General features: G+C 39.0%; 2 protein-coding genes across 2 annotated transcripts in view; both read left to right on the top strand.

Annotated features, from left to right (window-relative positions):
- Nucleotides 1-5,865, top strand: part of LOC139959890 (uncharacterized) — a 33,134-nt gene extending 27,269 nt beyond the window's left edge. Inside the window, exon 16 of the mRNA XM_071957804.1 lies at nucleotides 938-5,865. Coding sequence (XP_071813905.1) covers nucleotides 938-997 — 60 coding nt within the window. The 3' untranslated portion in view covers nucleotides 998-5,865. The remainder of the gene's footprint in view (nucleotides 1-937) is intronic.
- Nucleotides 5,866-10,245: 4,380 nt separating this feature from the next.
- Nucleotides 10,246-16,281, top strand: part of LOC139960683 (protein singed-like) — a 39,176-nt gene continuing 33,140 nt past the window's right edge. Inside the window, exon 1 of the mRNA XM_071959234.1 lies at nucleotides 10,246-11,069. Coding sequence (XP_071815335.1) covers nucleotides 10,898-11,069 — 172 coding nt within the window. The 5' untranslated portion in view covers nucleotides 10,246-10,897. The remainder of the gene's footprint in view (nucleotides 11,070-16,281) is intronic.

Raw genomic sequence — 16,281 nt, 5'->3', positions numbered from 1 at the left:
TGATACCTGACATAGTGTTCCAACTATATAGAGATGCCTGAAATAGTGTACCAACTATACAAAGATACCTGGCATAGTGTAGCAAATATACAGAGATACCTGACATAGTGTACCAACTATACAGAGATACCTGCCATAGTATACCTACTATAAATAGATTCCTGGCATAGTGAAGCAATTATACAGAGATACCTGACATAGTGTACCAACTATACAGAGATACCTGCCATAGTATACCTACTATATATAGATACCTGGTATAATGTAGCAATTATACAGAGAAACCTGGCATAGTGTTGCAATTATACAGAGATAACTGCCATAGTATACCTACTATATATAGATTCCTGGCATAGTGAAGCAATCATATAGAGATACCTGACATAGTGTAGCAACTATACAGAATTATTTGACAGAGTGTACCAACTATATAAAGATTTCAGACTGTGTATCAACTGTACGAGATTCCACACACTGTGTACCAGCTATATTGGAATTCATGTAACAGCCTATTATCTTCTTAGGCAAGCATATCCTAACAAACCATGATAGAGCAGGTGGGATTTGTACCTGCTTCAATCACTGCCAACATTAGCTTCCTTCTCCTAACTTTGTTATATAGTCTCCTATTATGTAAGATAATTAACAAATTACTAGATCTGAGGATTTTATTAATTATGTTATTGGGCCTCAATGTCGGTGACATCAACAACACCAGAGTAAAGCTTTTCTTTTGCACTGTCATTTCTTTCGTTTGTTTTTCCCACAAAGAATTTATTGAAGTTGTGAAAAGGAGGGCAAAGGTAGGGAAGGGGCGGGGGGTGGGGGTGGGGAGGCAATCTCAGAGGCTGTCATATACTACAGACTTCATAGAAAGCTGTTTCAGTGTAGATTTTTACTCCAGTGGGAGACTAAAAATTTCTCTCTTAAATTTCAGAGCAAAGTGATTCTCAGGAGTATAGCTGATGGATTCGGGAGGACATCATGGGCCGTCTAGAATGCTTCCCCCCTCAGATAGCAGGTTTTTGGTATTTGGTAATGGCTTCCATATATGGTAAATTTCTATGTTACTGGTAGATGGTAATTATACCATGTTACACAGTAATGGCACTTGTACATGGTACGGGTGCAGTTTATAAATGGTATTAATTTTCGGTCCTGGTATTGGATCCAGTATGAAGAAATGTTACCATTACAAGCTGTAGGTACCAGCATATTATCATTTAACTAGTATTGTACATGGTAACTCTAGTATTGTGCATGGTAATTCTAGTATTGTACATGGTAACTCTAGTATTGTACATGGTAAATTATAGCATTGTACATGATCATTCTAGTACTGTACATGCAATTATAGTACTGTACATGTGGGTTCTAGTCCTGTACATGGTTATTCTAGTACTGTACATGGCAATTATAGTACTGTACATGGTGGTTCTAGTACCTCACACGGTAATTCTGGTTCTGTACATGGTAATTACAGTACTGTACACGGTAATTATAGGACTGGTATATTATAACGGTACCTTTTCTTGGTGATGGTACTGCTACATGGTATGTAATGGTGGTGGTGATACCCTGGTAATGTTCTATGGTAATGTTACCGATTTCTAGAAATGATTTGGGGACATGGTTAAACTACCAATACATGGTACTGGCACCAATTCATGGTACTGGCACCAAATACATGGTACTTGCCCCAAATACAGGGTACTTTCCCCAAATACAGGGTACTTTCCCCAAATACATGGTATTGGCACCAAATACATGGTATTGGCACCAATGCATGGTAATCATGGTACCTATACTTGGTACAACTTCACAGTCATGTTAGGTGTCCTGTCATTGGAACCAATGTATGGTATTAGTGATATATTAATGATAAAGTTTTAATGGCTCCTGTACTTGGTAGTGGTACATCTTGGTACATTTAATGATGCAGCTACACCGTAATGGTATCGGTACATTGTAATCATACTGATCTACTATGAGGGGTACCAATAGTCATGATAAAGTGATTTGTCATCATTTTATCTTTAAAGTGTACATACAGAATAAATAAATTCTAGGTGCAAGGAAAAGGCTCTTCCAGCTCTTCGAAATTCGAAACAAAATTTTCAGTACTTAAATGTGTGTAATATTTGATTTTTTTTTATTTTAAATCTATTATTTCTGCTAAATATTAATATTCTTTAATGCACATGATTTCCCACAGAAACCTTATACGCCCATACAATTGAGTTTGAAATAACATGTTACATTGCCATTAATTAAGTGTACTATTTATTACCATTATTTTAATTTATCAAGAAGGCAATTGCATCAGTTTCATATAGCATATTACATTTGCCATTAGTTTTAATGTACTATTTAATAGCATTATATTAATTTATATGATTATATTATATTACATTATTTTATTTTTAAGGGGATGGACCAGTCTTTGATATTTCCTAAGTCGCTTTCGTTTAAAACTCGTTAACGATGCAGACTAAATCCCAAGTTTTAATTTGATTGTTTTTATCGTTTTAATCCTTTTCTTTTCTCAGTTCTTTTCCATTCATCATATCAGCAGACACACATGTACCTAGTGGGTGGGGGAGGGGTGGGGGAGGGGTTATTTTGTGGAGAGGCGGATGGAAGGCTATTTTTCTATAAAAGTTGGAATGTGAAATCTAGGGCTGTATATATCACAAAAAAATTTAATGAGTTAGACCGGTGGTTATTGGATGGTCACTCTTATTATACTACCTATGCTTCCTTTCCTGTTAAATATGTAACTGCTTAGCTGTCCACTCGTTAAGCAACTGACATTCCTATTACTTTAACCAATTAAACTGTATCTACCAATCAGCTGTATACTTATGTCTGCTAGATGTCACTCAGGGGGGGGAGGGGGAAGAGGATGGTGGAGGAAGTGGAGAGCCCGGGGTGGGGAGTGGACATTTTACAGATTAATTTTCCTATTGGATATTCTTCATGGTTTTCTTCTATGGTAACATATTTTCTGCATACTTCATGTAATTATTATTACATTTATGTGAGCTGATCATTCAGTATCTCTACATTCCATTTTGGCACAGCTGAAGATGTTTCGAAAATGTTGCATAAAGTTGTTTTCGGATATCAAAAAAAATTGTTCTTGCTGTGGCTTAAGTTTACCCCTGCCCCACCCTGAAGAAAAGTTCTTCCTTTGAGCTTGCCGACCCCTTGCCATCCCCAACCTTTAAAAGGAGTGGAAAAAAATCACAAATTTTTGACATCACAAAAAGATTTTGATGTGTTCTTTGAGTATATGGTTATATGTCAGACTAAGGAAAGTTGTAAATTAGGGAGGGCAGTACTTAACCACAGCATCTATCGTATGATATATCGTATGATATATATAAAAACATGAGACTTCCTTCATCGAATCCCTAATGTTGTCAGTCACTGAATCGGAAAAACTTAAATTAATATCTTAAAGGAAGTGTTAGATATCAACGGGCATATTATTTGATACTGTGCGGTTTATTTCTTTGAAATATATACTTGGCAGTTCCCCATGCAAAATATCTGCCAAATTTTTGTCTTCAGGTTTGCAAGCACACTATACACATTGCAGGGGTATTTAGAGAGAGGCCCAACGTGAAAGTCGAAATGTCCACAGTGTATCACATGACCATGTTGAATAACGTTAATTTAACGTAAGAACAGCTAGTCAACAGCTTGACAGAGGGCCAGTCTCAGCTTTTCTTTTCTTGCTTAAATTATGAGAAATTCATACCTGTTTAGAGGTTGGGAACCAGTGTGGACCATTGAAATACGGCGAGCGATTTCCTTAAAAAAAAAAAAAAAATATCTTCACACGAGAGATGCTGAAGGGACCGTTGTCATTGCCATTTACTTTGCCAAGTGAAAGTAATGAGTAATACAGAGAGAGAATCATTCACAAAATTCAACAACAAATTAAGAAAATCTGAGATAGGGGTGGCTCAGGGGTAGAGGAGGGGTGGGGGATAGTACCGTATGACATTAAGCTGAGAATAGGCTTCAGACTGAATGGGAGATAATTAAATGTTTATAGTAGTATTTTTTTGCAAATGCAGAGGCAGGTGGGTACGTGGGGGGGGGGGGATGGAGGGGGTAGTTAGGGAACACATATTTTCCTCATATTTATTGATTGCATTTTTAATGGTAACTTCTCTTCTTTATGGATAGTACTGTGCCCTATAAGAGCCATAATTTATATGTCATGGTGAATATATTAATTATATAGCCTAACAGAACAAGCCAGATAGTATTCAGATAGTCTCATAGTCTTTCAAAAAAAGTCCTCGATGAGAGACAACACCTGTTTCCTCGACAAAGTTCTATGAGTGTTCTAATAATTATGACAGTCGTTATAGCTGTGTTTATCTTTGCCTTTTGTGATCTCCATGTTGTGACAAAGAATAACAATTATGACGAAAACAATAATAATAGCGTATCATTATTACTATTATTAGTATTATGATTAGAATTTGAATTTGCAACCTCTACGTAAATCGTGTTTTGACGGGGTAGGTGGTAAGGGGTAGGGCGGAAGATGTTAAAAGTCACGCCATATTAATTCTTTTCTTTAAGAAAACACTGCGATATTTTCAGGATTTGTTTTTTCCTGTTATGAAAGAATACACATAACTAGCGAACGCAACTCAACACGTTTTGTACCTCGCCTATTAGTATTCAGTTTAAATGACATGATTAAACCTGCAGACAGTTTTAGATCTAAGTGAAACTGTGTCTTTGTGATTCTTCAATACAATAACAAATGTTTGATTTGTTATTCACTGATGCTTCTATCCTTTCAAAGTCACATGAGCGTTACCCATTGTGCACAGCCAAAACAAGCAAAGACTATACTGAAAGTATACTTGTAAATATACTGTGTAGTAATTGTAGGGGGAAAGCCCTGGACTTTACGTTATTATGTTCCATTATTTTTCTGTTTTGTAAAGTAAATTTGTGTATTACACTGCACCTTTGTATGAAACGGGGTACCTTACAAGGTCTCCGGAGCCGTAAAACAGCTCGTACAGTAACAGGGCATAAGGAAGTAAACCTATAGGCTGTACACGTACAGTCTTGTTTCGATGAGTTGTTCTTTTTTCGCTGTCCCCTCAGCAGCACAGGTTCTTGTTAAGTTAACCACTTAAACTGTATTATCGACCAATCAGCTGTATATCTTCGTCTGCTGGATGTCACTTGGGATGTAGGGAGGCAAGGGGGGGGGGGGGGGTATCGGTGAAGTGGAGAGCAGGGGATAGAAAGTTTTTCACGAACCATCTTTTGCTAGACGGTATACTTATATATGTATGCTGGCGGCGGGAGGGGGGGTACGGGGATGGGGGCAGGGGATTGGGGCATTAAGTATTTGAGTATCGACAATATTCTCCCATCCCACTTCCGTCTACAGTGTGTCGTCCGATACAGTCGCCATGTTGTAATGATGGTATATATATATATATATCGGTGATGTGAATCCCAGTGACGTCACACACTTCTTTGATAGCTTCAAGCTCCCTCTGGTATAAGATGTGCCAAACTTTTAAAAAAAAGTACTTTCAGGGATGATTATGGATCTAGTCCTTACATTGTCTAAGGTGAAGTCACTTTCTTTCAGTTGAATATTTCTCTCTCTTGTGTATTATTCAGTTATTTTGACTTCATTTTGACTTGGTTTTATCCTTTATTTATTATCAATTCTGCAATATGATATTGTTATACGTGAGATTCCGTCAAATTTGAAGAACAAGAGAAAATGATCCGGGAAGTCGAAAATTTTGCACCAAATTAACTACGATTTGAATTGTAAATGTAAAACAAATAAATTGATCTACACGAGTCATGTCTCTCGGTTTTTTTACTCCACTACAATATGATGGTTGGTTTACTCTTCGACGATTTTTAGGGATGCGTTTGATTAGTAAGCTCAATGTGAAATCTTTACACACAATCTGGTTAAACAGCCTTGGGTGGAATGAACGCAGACATAATTATATGGTTACAATGTTTAGTGAATGTGCGCTACCGTGACATGGCCACCGAAGAAGGGTAGTGGGGGGGTGGTAGGGGGTAGAAAGACCACCAAAGCAGGGTAGGGGGAGGGGGTAGACAGGAGTCTGAACAATGTGCAGTGGTATCATCGCTCTCTGAAATGATTGTGGCGCCGGTGTGACTTCCCTGCATATCATTAACCGACAAAGGGTTTACAAACGTTCAGAGCGAGAGACAGCCATTAGGTTGGGAATGGAAGGTATAGGGGTGGGGATGAGGGTAGGGTTGGGGAATCTAGGGTAGGGGTGGGGATGATGGTAGGAATGGAGGGTATGGGATAGGAAGACCTTTTGTAAATAAATATTTTAGTACTGGTTTCTTTGGTTTGCTGTATTTGACCTTATTTGCATTCAAGAATCGGGTCTACTAGACATATGACACCACCTCAATCTGAATCATGAAGGAATTAGTAGATTACTCGATTGCCTCGGTTAATCGCTTTAAATCTTGTTTTTATTGGGTAGGGGTGGGGGGGGGGAGACCTGGAGTAACCTCCCACATAATAGTCTGGAATGATACTGCTTACGTTAGTGTACCGATTGACTACTCGGCCCCAACACCAAGTGCAATGGAAATGAAACCAGTGTGGATTACAAGCGAATTGTGATAGGCCAACACCCCCATGCATGAAATAAATATGTATGTACTATCGTTTGCAATAGAAAGAAAGATAAACTTGTAGGAGATTAAACAGACTGACCCATTGGGTGTACATAAACACAAAGAATTATTAATATGTATTTACAGTTTCAATTAATTCGCTTGGTGAGCTGTTTACTTTCCTTTACCTCCGGTAAAGTGACAAACTTCATCATATAGTGGTACCCCTCCTCCACCCCCCCCCCCAAGAAAAATGGAGGAATTGCAAGGTGATTGGCTTTTTTTCTCAAGGTGCTGCCGCTTATACTTACCCAAACAGTACTATGTGGTCAAACCGTCACACGGTTGCAAAACACTTAACCAACGTTAAAACATTTTTCTTGACAGTTTTAAAGTATCGACTTTTCTTAGTTTTCATAACTTTGTAACAAATTTTGTGTTCACAAGTTTTCGCTCACCGATCTTGTTTTTCTCATGAAGCAATGCTTCCCTCTCAGAAAGAAATTAACCAACATTCCAGCATTTTTTGTGTGTGGAGGTATTGAAATATTAATTTTCATATTATTCATTTACTTTTTCATGGAGACGTTAACATAAACAGGGCAATCCTTCACTGAAATGACAGGGCCCCATCTAGCGATGCTTCCTTTTCCAAATCGTAAATTACCTGTATTCAATTTTTGGACAGTTTTGAGAAATATGGATACTCACTTTTAAAATTCGTGACAGGTTTTGTGTTCATACGTATTCACACAAATTGAATTTGCCTTCAACTCCAAGTGAAGGCAAATCTTCTCTGTATAAAGCAGGTTCTTCTCTTTGCTTTCTTAACTAAAACGATTGAATTTTTAGTTCAATCTTATCGTTCTTGACCCAAAACTTTACTTCAATGGGTGATATTGACGTGAAGGAAATACAAAATACAAAACGATGGATATGGTTATCTGGAGCAAGCGCTCTCTGGAAGTTCATATATTTGAACTATTTTACCTAAAGTTTGTGTGACAGTTCGAGAGTCATCGGCTACGCCTCATATCTATTACTTGACCATTAGTGAGGTAAAACATATTTATGTAGGTCAATATGATATTCTAGCCTACATAGTCCCTAAATATGGCAATTTGTCAAGGTTTTTCATCGCTGTGCAAACAGCCAAATACTTGCTGAAATCTTGCAATCTTGGGCGTTTTGCAATAGCAAAGACTGCCCTCCATTATATACTTTGTTTTGTTTACTCTCTTCAACTTACATAACGTCTATCTTCAATGAGAGCGGCGTAGGAAAGTCAAAAAATTTGAGGTATGTAGGCCTATGTATGTATGTATATTAGATCCTCCTGCAAGCAGGAACTCGAGAAGAAGCCTCATTGGCTTCTCAAAGCCGCAAGCTCCCCGAAGTCAGTCTCTTACATTCATATTTAACGTCCATGATTATGAATTGTTAATTGTCAACAACTCTGTAACTGAACGACATACATTAATCTGGGAGTGACTCGAACCGGGGACCTTATGATTGAAAGGCATCGGTGTTAACCACTGAGCTAACACTCCACAAGTCTTTTGGAAGTGGGGCAGTAACTTAAAGTGGCAATTTATCCCCTCCTCCTCCTCCTCCTCCTCCTCCTCCTCCTCCAAAGAAACAGTCCACTTCTCATCACGTTGTACTCTTGTTACTTCAGAAATAATGGTTCGTCAGCACGCCGTGATCAGAGGCCTCGAGAGCCACGTTTTCGGCCCGGGAACAATTGTGTCGCCAAGCCCCATTTTTGCACTCTTCGTGTTTCTAGGCTATAATGTGAAAATAATAGAACAATATTCCTTTCCCCATATTTCCCCTGCCACTGGGCCAAAAAATTCTCCCGGGTTCCATGATTGACTCCGAGCCCCAGGGCTGTATATCCTCCCTCCGATCCCCTTCTGGGCCTGGGCCGTGATGCCCGTGTATCAAAGAAACTATAGACTATTGAACTAAAACCGTATAGCCCATCGTTGTATGTCATAAACTTAACAACTGCATAACGCTTGAATCTCCACAAAATGTATAATGGTTCAACAAATATGGACCGACACCCATGGAACAGACCATAGCGTTCTCACTCACTTACCCCCCTCCCCACCCTCCCATCCACACATCACCACCGCATGCCCCTCCTCTCTTTTACTACGACATTTCCTACAGAGTTGATCTCACTGCAACCGTGCAAAAAAAAAAGGTTATTGGAACCTCATATGGTGTCCTCTTATCCCCCCCCCCCCTCTCCAGCACCCTCTTTTCTCTTCCCACCCATTTCCACTACGCTGTGTCGGTACATGGACTTGTTATGAGTGGGGGTGGGGGGTGGGGATGATGAGTATGCATAGACATATACTACCGACTGGATGATGTCAGAAAAGTTACTAATTTGCAAGTTTTCAAGGTTGCAAGTTTTCAAGGTTGCAACTTGAACCAGGAAGTTTTAAATTTAGCAAAATCATCCACTGATTGAACCCGACACCAAATTTAATACAAAGACAAAAAATTATCACCTTCTAAGAAAAAGGATTGAAACTCCGCCACTCTCGAAAGATTCCTTTCAAATCTGTTGATTCACTTGTGCCCGATTCGCACTTTGTTATATTTTAGCGTGACTTTTCACCTTTTTTGGGTTTGTTTAATTGTTATCGAACATAAAGCATGGATTTCGTCAAGCAGAGTTGTTGTCTAGTATGTACAGTCCCCCTCAAATGTTAACTTTGCATATATGACGTTATAACCTACAGCGTGTTTAGTATACCATATATGGCTACAAAATAGACAACTCTTTAATCCCTTGGGGATATTCCCTAATTTGCATTCTTATGCGTACAAATGATCGGAGTTTTTGTCGCGTCAACCCTGAGTGTAGACCGAACCCAATCGCTACGGTAGGCCTATAATGACGTTTGTTCGCTTCTCTGAAAAATAATGCTTGCTCAGATTCTTGAGTTGAATGCGCTCCACTTTTCTCCTACACACTGATTTCTTTGAATTTTGTAAACAAATTGCTACGATCCCCTGGGGCAACAAGACAAGCTTGTCTGTATGTGAGTGCACAACTATTCCCTGTGTGTGCATTGGTGACTAATTCAGTGGTAAAATACCAAAAAGAAAGGCCCGTGTTGTTTTCCCTTCATACATGTGAACACTAGTCCTTTTATTCATACAAGGTGACGCCATGTGCACATTCACAAAAGACAAGCATTAAGTGTATGCAAGGACTGGCTTACTGCTTCTATTGTATAGCCTACTGTACAAGATTCGTACTATAGATAGCTGTTGACGAAAACATATTCCAGGGCCGTTCCCATTCCCGCCGTATATACACTGCGTAGATTGGAAACTCTAGTATGAAAGTAACGGACAACGCCCCTTTTTTGTTAGCACTTTATTATACTTCCTATCAAGGATATTGACTTCACTTGTAAACAACAACCTCGTTCAAACAAGATCCCTTTTTTTTCTCTTTCTATATGACTATCCGGCGATTGGGTTACATTAGGAGGTTGGAATTACTTCCTCTAATTTGACAGGTCAAAAAAAAAACAGAAAAATCATCCACGAATAAAGGGAAGGTCCTAGTTTTATTTTCATAGTACTGTATAATCTCCACTGGTTGTAATACAAAGTTACTCTCGACTGTGTAGACACTCTTTCAGTCATTGACTTGTAACGTCTCTCATAGCATATCTAGTCTCGGGAGAACAAACAGAACATTTGTGCAAAGTCAACTGCAATATATAACTATATTTAATCTTGTGCTTTTTCTCTATCCTGATAATTCATTCGCGATAAAATTGTCACTAACAATAGTTATTGACGGCTGGAAAACGCGTGTGATAGAAATCTGTCAGTTGAGTGTGTGTTATTGCAGCAGAAGCTATACAGACGCTATCGACCACCAGTAGTACTAATACAACTCATTCCACATTGCAGTTCAGGGGTGTTTCTGACTACAGGCTTATTTGCACACGTGAATCACACTGGTAGAGGAATATCCGTTCACGGTTAGTTGTGACAGAAGCGCATAGTGGTTTGGTTGAGAGAAAAGTATCGTCCGTCAACAACGTGTGAGCACTGTGTGTACACTCTCAGTGAAAGTACCTGCAATTAAACGGATAGCAGTAGCGTTCAATTCAGTGGAAGGGGTTTTATTTACTGTATCGGTTTTTAAGTTGGAGCTACCTATACGAGAAATTTCAACATGGCTGGAGAAGAGCTGAAATACAAATTTGGTTTGAGGAATTCCGCGGGCAAATATCTTACCATGGAATCATTTGGTAACAAGGTGAATTCTAACGGATCATCCTTGAAAACCAAACAAGTTTGGACACTCGAACAGGATAATAACTTCGTATTCCTGAAAAGTCACAAAGGTGAGTGTTTCACTGGGCAAGGGCTCACATTAAACTACTTAGGGTTTAGTGTACGTGTCATGAAGTGACGGGATTAAGATATAATAGGGATCAATTTAATCCTGTAATATGACTGGAAGGTAGTGGTATTATTAAAATATGTCCAAGTACTACCGTAAGTTCTACATTGCATTTTTTTTTAGATTATGACTAAAATTGTGACTGATGACTAACCAATACCTATGCTAACCAGTACCTTGTCTATATACGTTGTACGCTATATAAGTCTATGCTACATGAATCTATTCGGTGCTTGAAAAACCGATATAACATTTGATGTTACTAAAAGCACGTGTGTGTATCATAGACTGGGGTATAGACCTACATAAAAAAGGGTTAATCTCCAATGTAAATAAGAAGAGTTTTAGCGGGTTTTCATATCAGCAGGACGTCTGTATAGGTTCTGCATTAGTGGCGATAATGTGTAATGCACAATAGACCTCCCATGACATTACATCTTGAAATGGAGTCAGGAGATATTGGTACAATATGTGCACTGAATTGACTTGAAAAGGATCATGAATCAGGAGACCTAGATGGGCACACGGGGGGGGGGGGGGTTGGTTGATAAGGGGGTGGGGGTTGTATTAGGATGTGTTGGTTACTTTCTTACCTGTCTTTGTATATAACAGTACGTTCCACCCAAGGGCGTAGGAACCGCCAGCCCCCCCAGTGAAAAATGTGGAGGGGCGGAAGTATCATTCCGCCCCCCCCCCCCGCTTCGCAAGTCAGAAAACCCCTTTTTCATTTCCAAATGAGAAAAAAAATCTCATTTGGAGCACCAAATTGCATCTAAGGCCTGGTGAAAATACAAAATTAAGTTTACAAAATGGAGTGGGTGTTGAAGTGTGCTATATTGCACCAAATTGCATCTGAGGCTACCTGGAAATGCAAAAAAATTCCAAAGGGGAGGGGGACACCCCCTCCCCTTAGACCCCTCCCCCAGGCCGGCCATCAGTCTTCAGCCCCCCCCACTCAAAAGTACCTTCCTACGCCACTGGTTCCACCTGTAAAACGTAAGTTAAATTGGGTCGGTTGGGGGGGGGGGGCTGGAGATGGGGGAGATATTTTGCAATGATCGCAATTGTCGGTTCGGATAAAAGTAGGCCCTATGTCCCGTTATGTAGACGCTTTTGTTTAAGTCGATCTCTAGCTTATGGTTGGCCGCTAAAATGAGGTTTATATTTTGCATGGTTTGCTGTATGAACAACCACTATATGATTACGTAGAACTCGCCCATGTTCACACTTTGTCAATATTTCTTCGTTGCGGAAGGTGGGAAGTTTGTGGTCATAATCATGTAGGCCTATACGGTAGGCATACGTACTTGACCGTATTATGAAGCCTGGGCTTGCACAAGGAGGCTGCAATATGCATGTTCTGAACTATAATTTATCGGTACATCCAAATTTACATTGCCACGGTTGAGAAATACAAGATCTCAATTTGCTGTTTGCTGAAAGCGAAAGGTCACGTGCAATCACAAGATGCCTAAAACTAAATATGTGCTGTACCGATACCACAAGAAGGGTTGATTGGTTTAACTTTACCGCATGTTATGTAAACCATTGGAATTGATTCCATTTCGGTGACTTTAAGCCTACAATATTTTCTTGTGTTGGTTTGGAGGTCAAAGGTCGCTTAAAGATTATGAATAAGTGAAAGTCTTGTAATTGTAGCATACACCCCCCCCCCCTACCCCAGTCCTAAAAAAATTAGGGCCCAACCCAAAACGTTGGTTACTTGTTGCGAACCATAGCCTACGTCCCTTCCTAACATAAGTGAAAGATTAGCTTTAGGCCTATTATACATGGTTTTTATTGATGTCAATGGTAAAGGAGGCGTGTCCACTGCCTCCTCTGTCGCAACATTGAACTTTCGTGTAACACGTCTCTATTTTCATTGGTTGGCACCGACGCTAGTAACGAGTACTGGCATTGGCTATATGTCACTACCGTGAACCCCCTCCCCCCCCCCCCCAAGAATGATGATAGCGACATCCACCAGGTGCCACTTGACTATATAGTGATGCAACAATACGGTAAAATCAACAGAGGGGCTTGGACTATAGGACCATTTTCCGGGTACACGTATCAGTGATTGCATAACTTGTTCTATCTATACAGGCGACATGCTCCCGACTTCCGCTATACTGTAATACAGATCGATAGACTGTACTGTATAAGGTATACTGGCCTACCGCCTATACACATGTGTACTATATAGGGCCTATAGTGTGTAGACTGCAGTCATCCGTGTTATCCTTCATGTTAATCGTTGGCTATAGAAGTTATAATAGATCTATACATTATTGACTAAACGAACCAGACTTCATTGAAATGACAATATTGATACAGTAATTACTGTATTATGTCTGCATGATCATATAATAATATGGCATGATTTCAGCTTGGAATTCAGCTGAGTTTAAATCAGAGCCATCGGAGGAAGTTATTAAAAACCTGGCATATAAACAGGCTTCACTTTTAACGACTTATCTCCTGTTTTGAGGTTCCTGTTTCTTATTTCCTTATATGTTCCTGGTGAACGATCTAAAGCTGCATAAGGTCATTGATATGTATGTATAGCTCATCGCTATATGTAACTAACGAGAACTTAACATTATATAAGTGAATTGAATGCTTTCATATCAAGTTTAATCTGCAAATTATAAGGAAGGGGTTACAGTACAGTACCGTGGCTATTATGGGAATGCTCGTCACCGCAGGAGCTTGCACTCGCATGCAATACCAAATTCGATTCCAGGTATCGGTGGTCAGCGAACAAATACTTCTACACTCTATAACCTGAGGCACATATATAGATCCAGTAACGGGACCCCTTCCTTCATTCCCTACATCCTCTACAATCATAAAACCAATAGGAAATTTGAATATATTCCATCCTAGAGAATAGACATCGGTCCACTTTTGGCTGAGTTTCTGATAGGCCTATTGCATGTGCTGGATTAAAGCCGGGATGTGTTTACCGTGATAAAATAGCAGTTTACCACGCAATCATGCATGTTTGCTTTAACCAAGCATCTTTTCATTTTCAAGTGGCTTTAAGTGTTTCCAAGTTCAGTGTAAACAGTTAACGTGTGTTGTCACTCATTGAACTCATATTATATCTGTTTGGTCAAATTATATTTAATTTGTTTTTGGCAGTAACTGTCAGTACTGTTGTAAAACCCAGTTCCGCGACGTAATACTTCAACCATGCAAAGAGCTGTCATTTATAGTTCGCTTGTGGTTCTACACTGTTATAAGTGTAAGGCACATAAAATGTCCTTGTCACCAAGATATAGCCCAGAAAAAATGCTTCATGTAGAAAAGTCAGAAGTCAGTAAGAATTTTACTGTCACCATTCAGTTTTAAGTGTAATCCCCTGACGGAGACATATCGCAAATATTGTCTTTTGTACACCCTGTCTTTGTTGTCAGAAGTTCAGTCAAGGAAGTATTATTTGGATCATTTTCGTAAGTTTTAGCACGCTAAAAGACGAAGGCGGTTTTGTTCATAGTGCCGAAGCTGATTTCCTGCAAAATACATGCAACGGGAAGTGTATTCATATAGCCAACACCGAGTTGAAAGGAAATCTAAAAGCTACAATTATTTTTGCTGACCAGTGCGTAACTGCGTTTGTCACTTGTTTGTTTTAAGTGTTTACTTAAATAGTGTTTGTCAATGCAATGGCCATGGACAGAATCAGGAAATAAGTTTTCGTTCTTGTGGAGCAGGTTTATATAGGAAAGGAGGAAGGGGAGAGGGTGTCTTTGTGCAATTGTTATTCGCAAACCGCTGACTGCGTTGGGTTTGCGGGTGCCTTAAATTAATGAATCCCTTCTGATACTGCCCCACGACTATGGGGGTGTCACTTAAATATCCAACAAGGATGGAAAAGGGGGGGGGGGAGGGAGGTTCCGTCATTTCATAACCTGGGTTGCAAATGTGTATCCCACATCCTAATGATGACGATTATGTCCACGACTCATCTGTTGACGCCGGGTGCGTCAGCTAGAAAAGAATTCTTCACGAGATATATATATATATATACATATATATATATATATATATATATATATATATATACATATTTATATACATCTATATATATACATATATATATACATATTTATATACATCTATATATACATCTATATATACATCTATATATATATATATATATATATATATATATATATATATATATATATATATATATATATATATATATATTTATATTTATATTTATATTTATATTATATATAAAGAAAGAAAGAGAGAGAAGGACTTTTGTAAACATGTTTCTTTTTCCAGGCGCATACCGGTTATTAACCAATCCCCCAGGGTGTATTAAACAGAGCATAAATTGAGCAGACTCATTAATATAGGAGTTGCTGACATTTACCCAAACTAATCATCCGTTAATGGCATCGTTAGGAACCAGTTCTAGTTACTTAATGGACGAACATAAAATGACTTTGTTTACCAAGCACCAAGTATATAAAGACTATCATTGGAAAATGGTTATCACTTTAGGCGTAACTGAACTTCCGGTGATTTTCTTCGACAATTCTCGGTTAAATGAAACTAAATTTACATGGTAATCACACACTCATGATTGCACCTATTATATTGTACCTATGTACGTCATTAACACACTTCATTGTGTCCGTTCAGCTTTGCCAAAAAGATATTCCATTCGATAATGGTTGCATACGTACCTGTTGTATATAGTGTGTTTACCGTTACTTGCGACCATTCGCATTGCCTCTCAAAGAAACTTTGGAAAGCCAAATAGTACTTAGTGTGTTATGCCAAAATCTAAATGTTTTTAAGAGCGCTCCGTTTATACCTGTCGCCAAAATCTAAGTGCTTCAAAAGAGCTTTTCGTTTATACCTGTCGCCACTGTATACTGCTGCACTTTTCCATATTTTAAAGTTAACCCAAATTGATATAGCATTTGGACCTCAGCCTCAATTAAGTGACCCCACTTCATGGTCACCTATACTCTAATACGCCCTCTTTAACGATCCATCTCATGATCCTATCCAGTTTTTCTGGGGTAGAGAGAGGCGTGGCCTACGCCGATATCGCTAGACTAGTGCTTCTTTTATCATGGATGGCGCTCCATGAGTTTACGCTGTTACGTTTATAATGATTGTGGTTA

This window comes from Apostichopus japonicus, chromosome 19, assembly GCF_037975245.1.
Source record: "Apostichopus japonicus isolate 1M-3 chromosome 19, ASM3797524v1, whole genome shotgun sequence".
Taxonomy (NCBI): domain Eukaryota; kingdom Metazoa; phylum Echinodermata; class Holothuroidea; order Aspidochirotida; family Stichopodidae; genus Apostichopus; species Apostichopus japonicus.
Note: the sequence above shows the minus strand (reverse complement) of the source record. Positions and strands in the feature narration are given on the sequence as shown.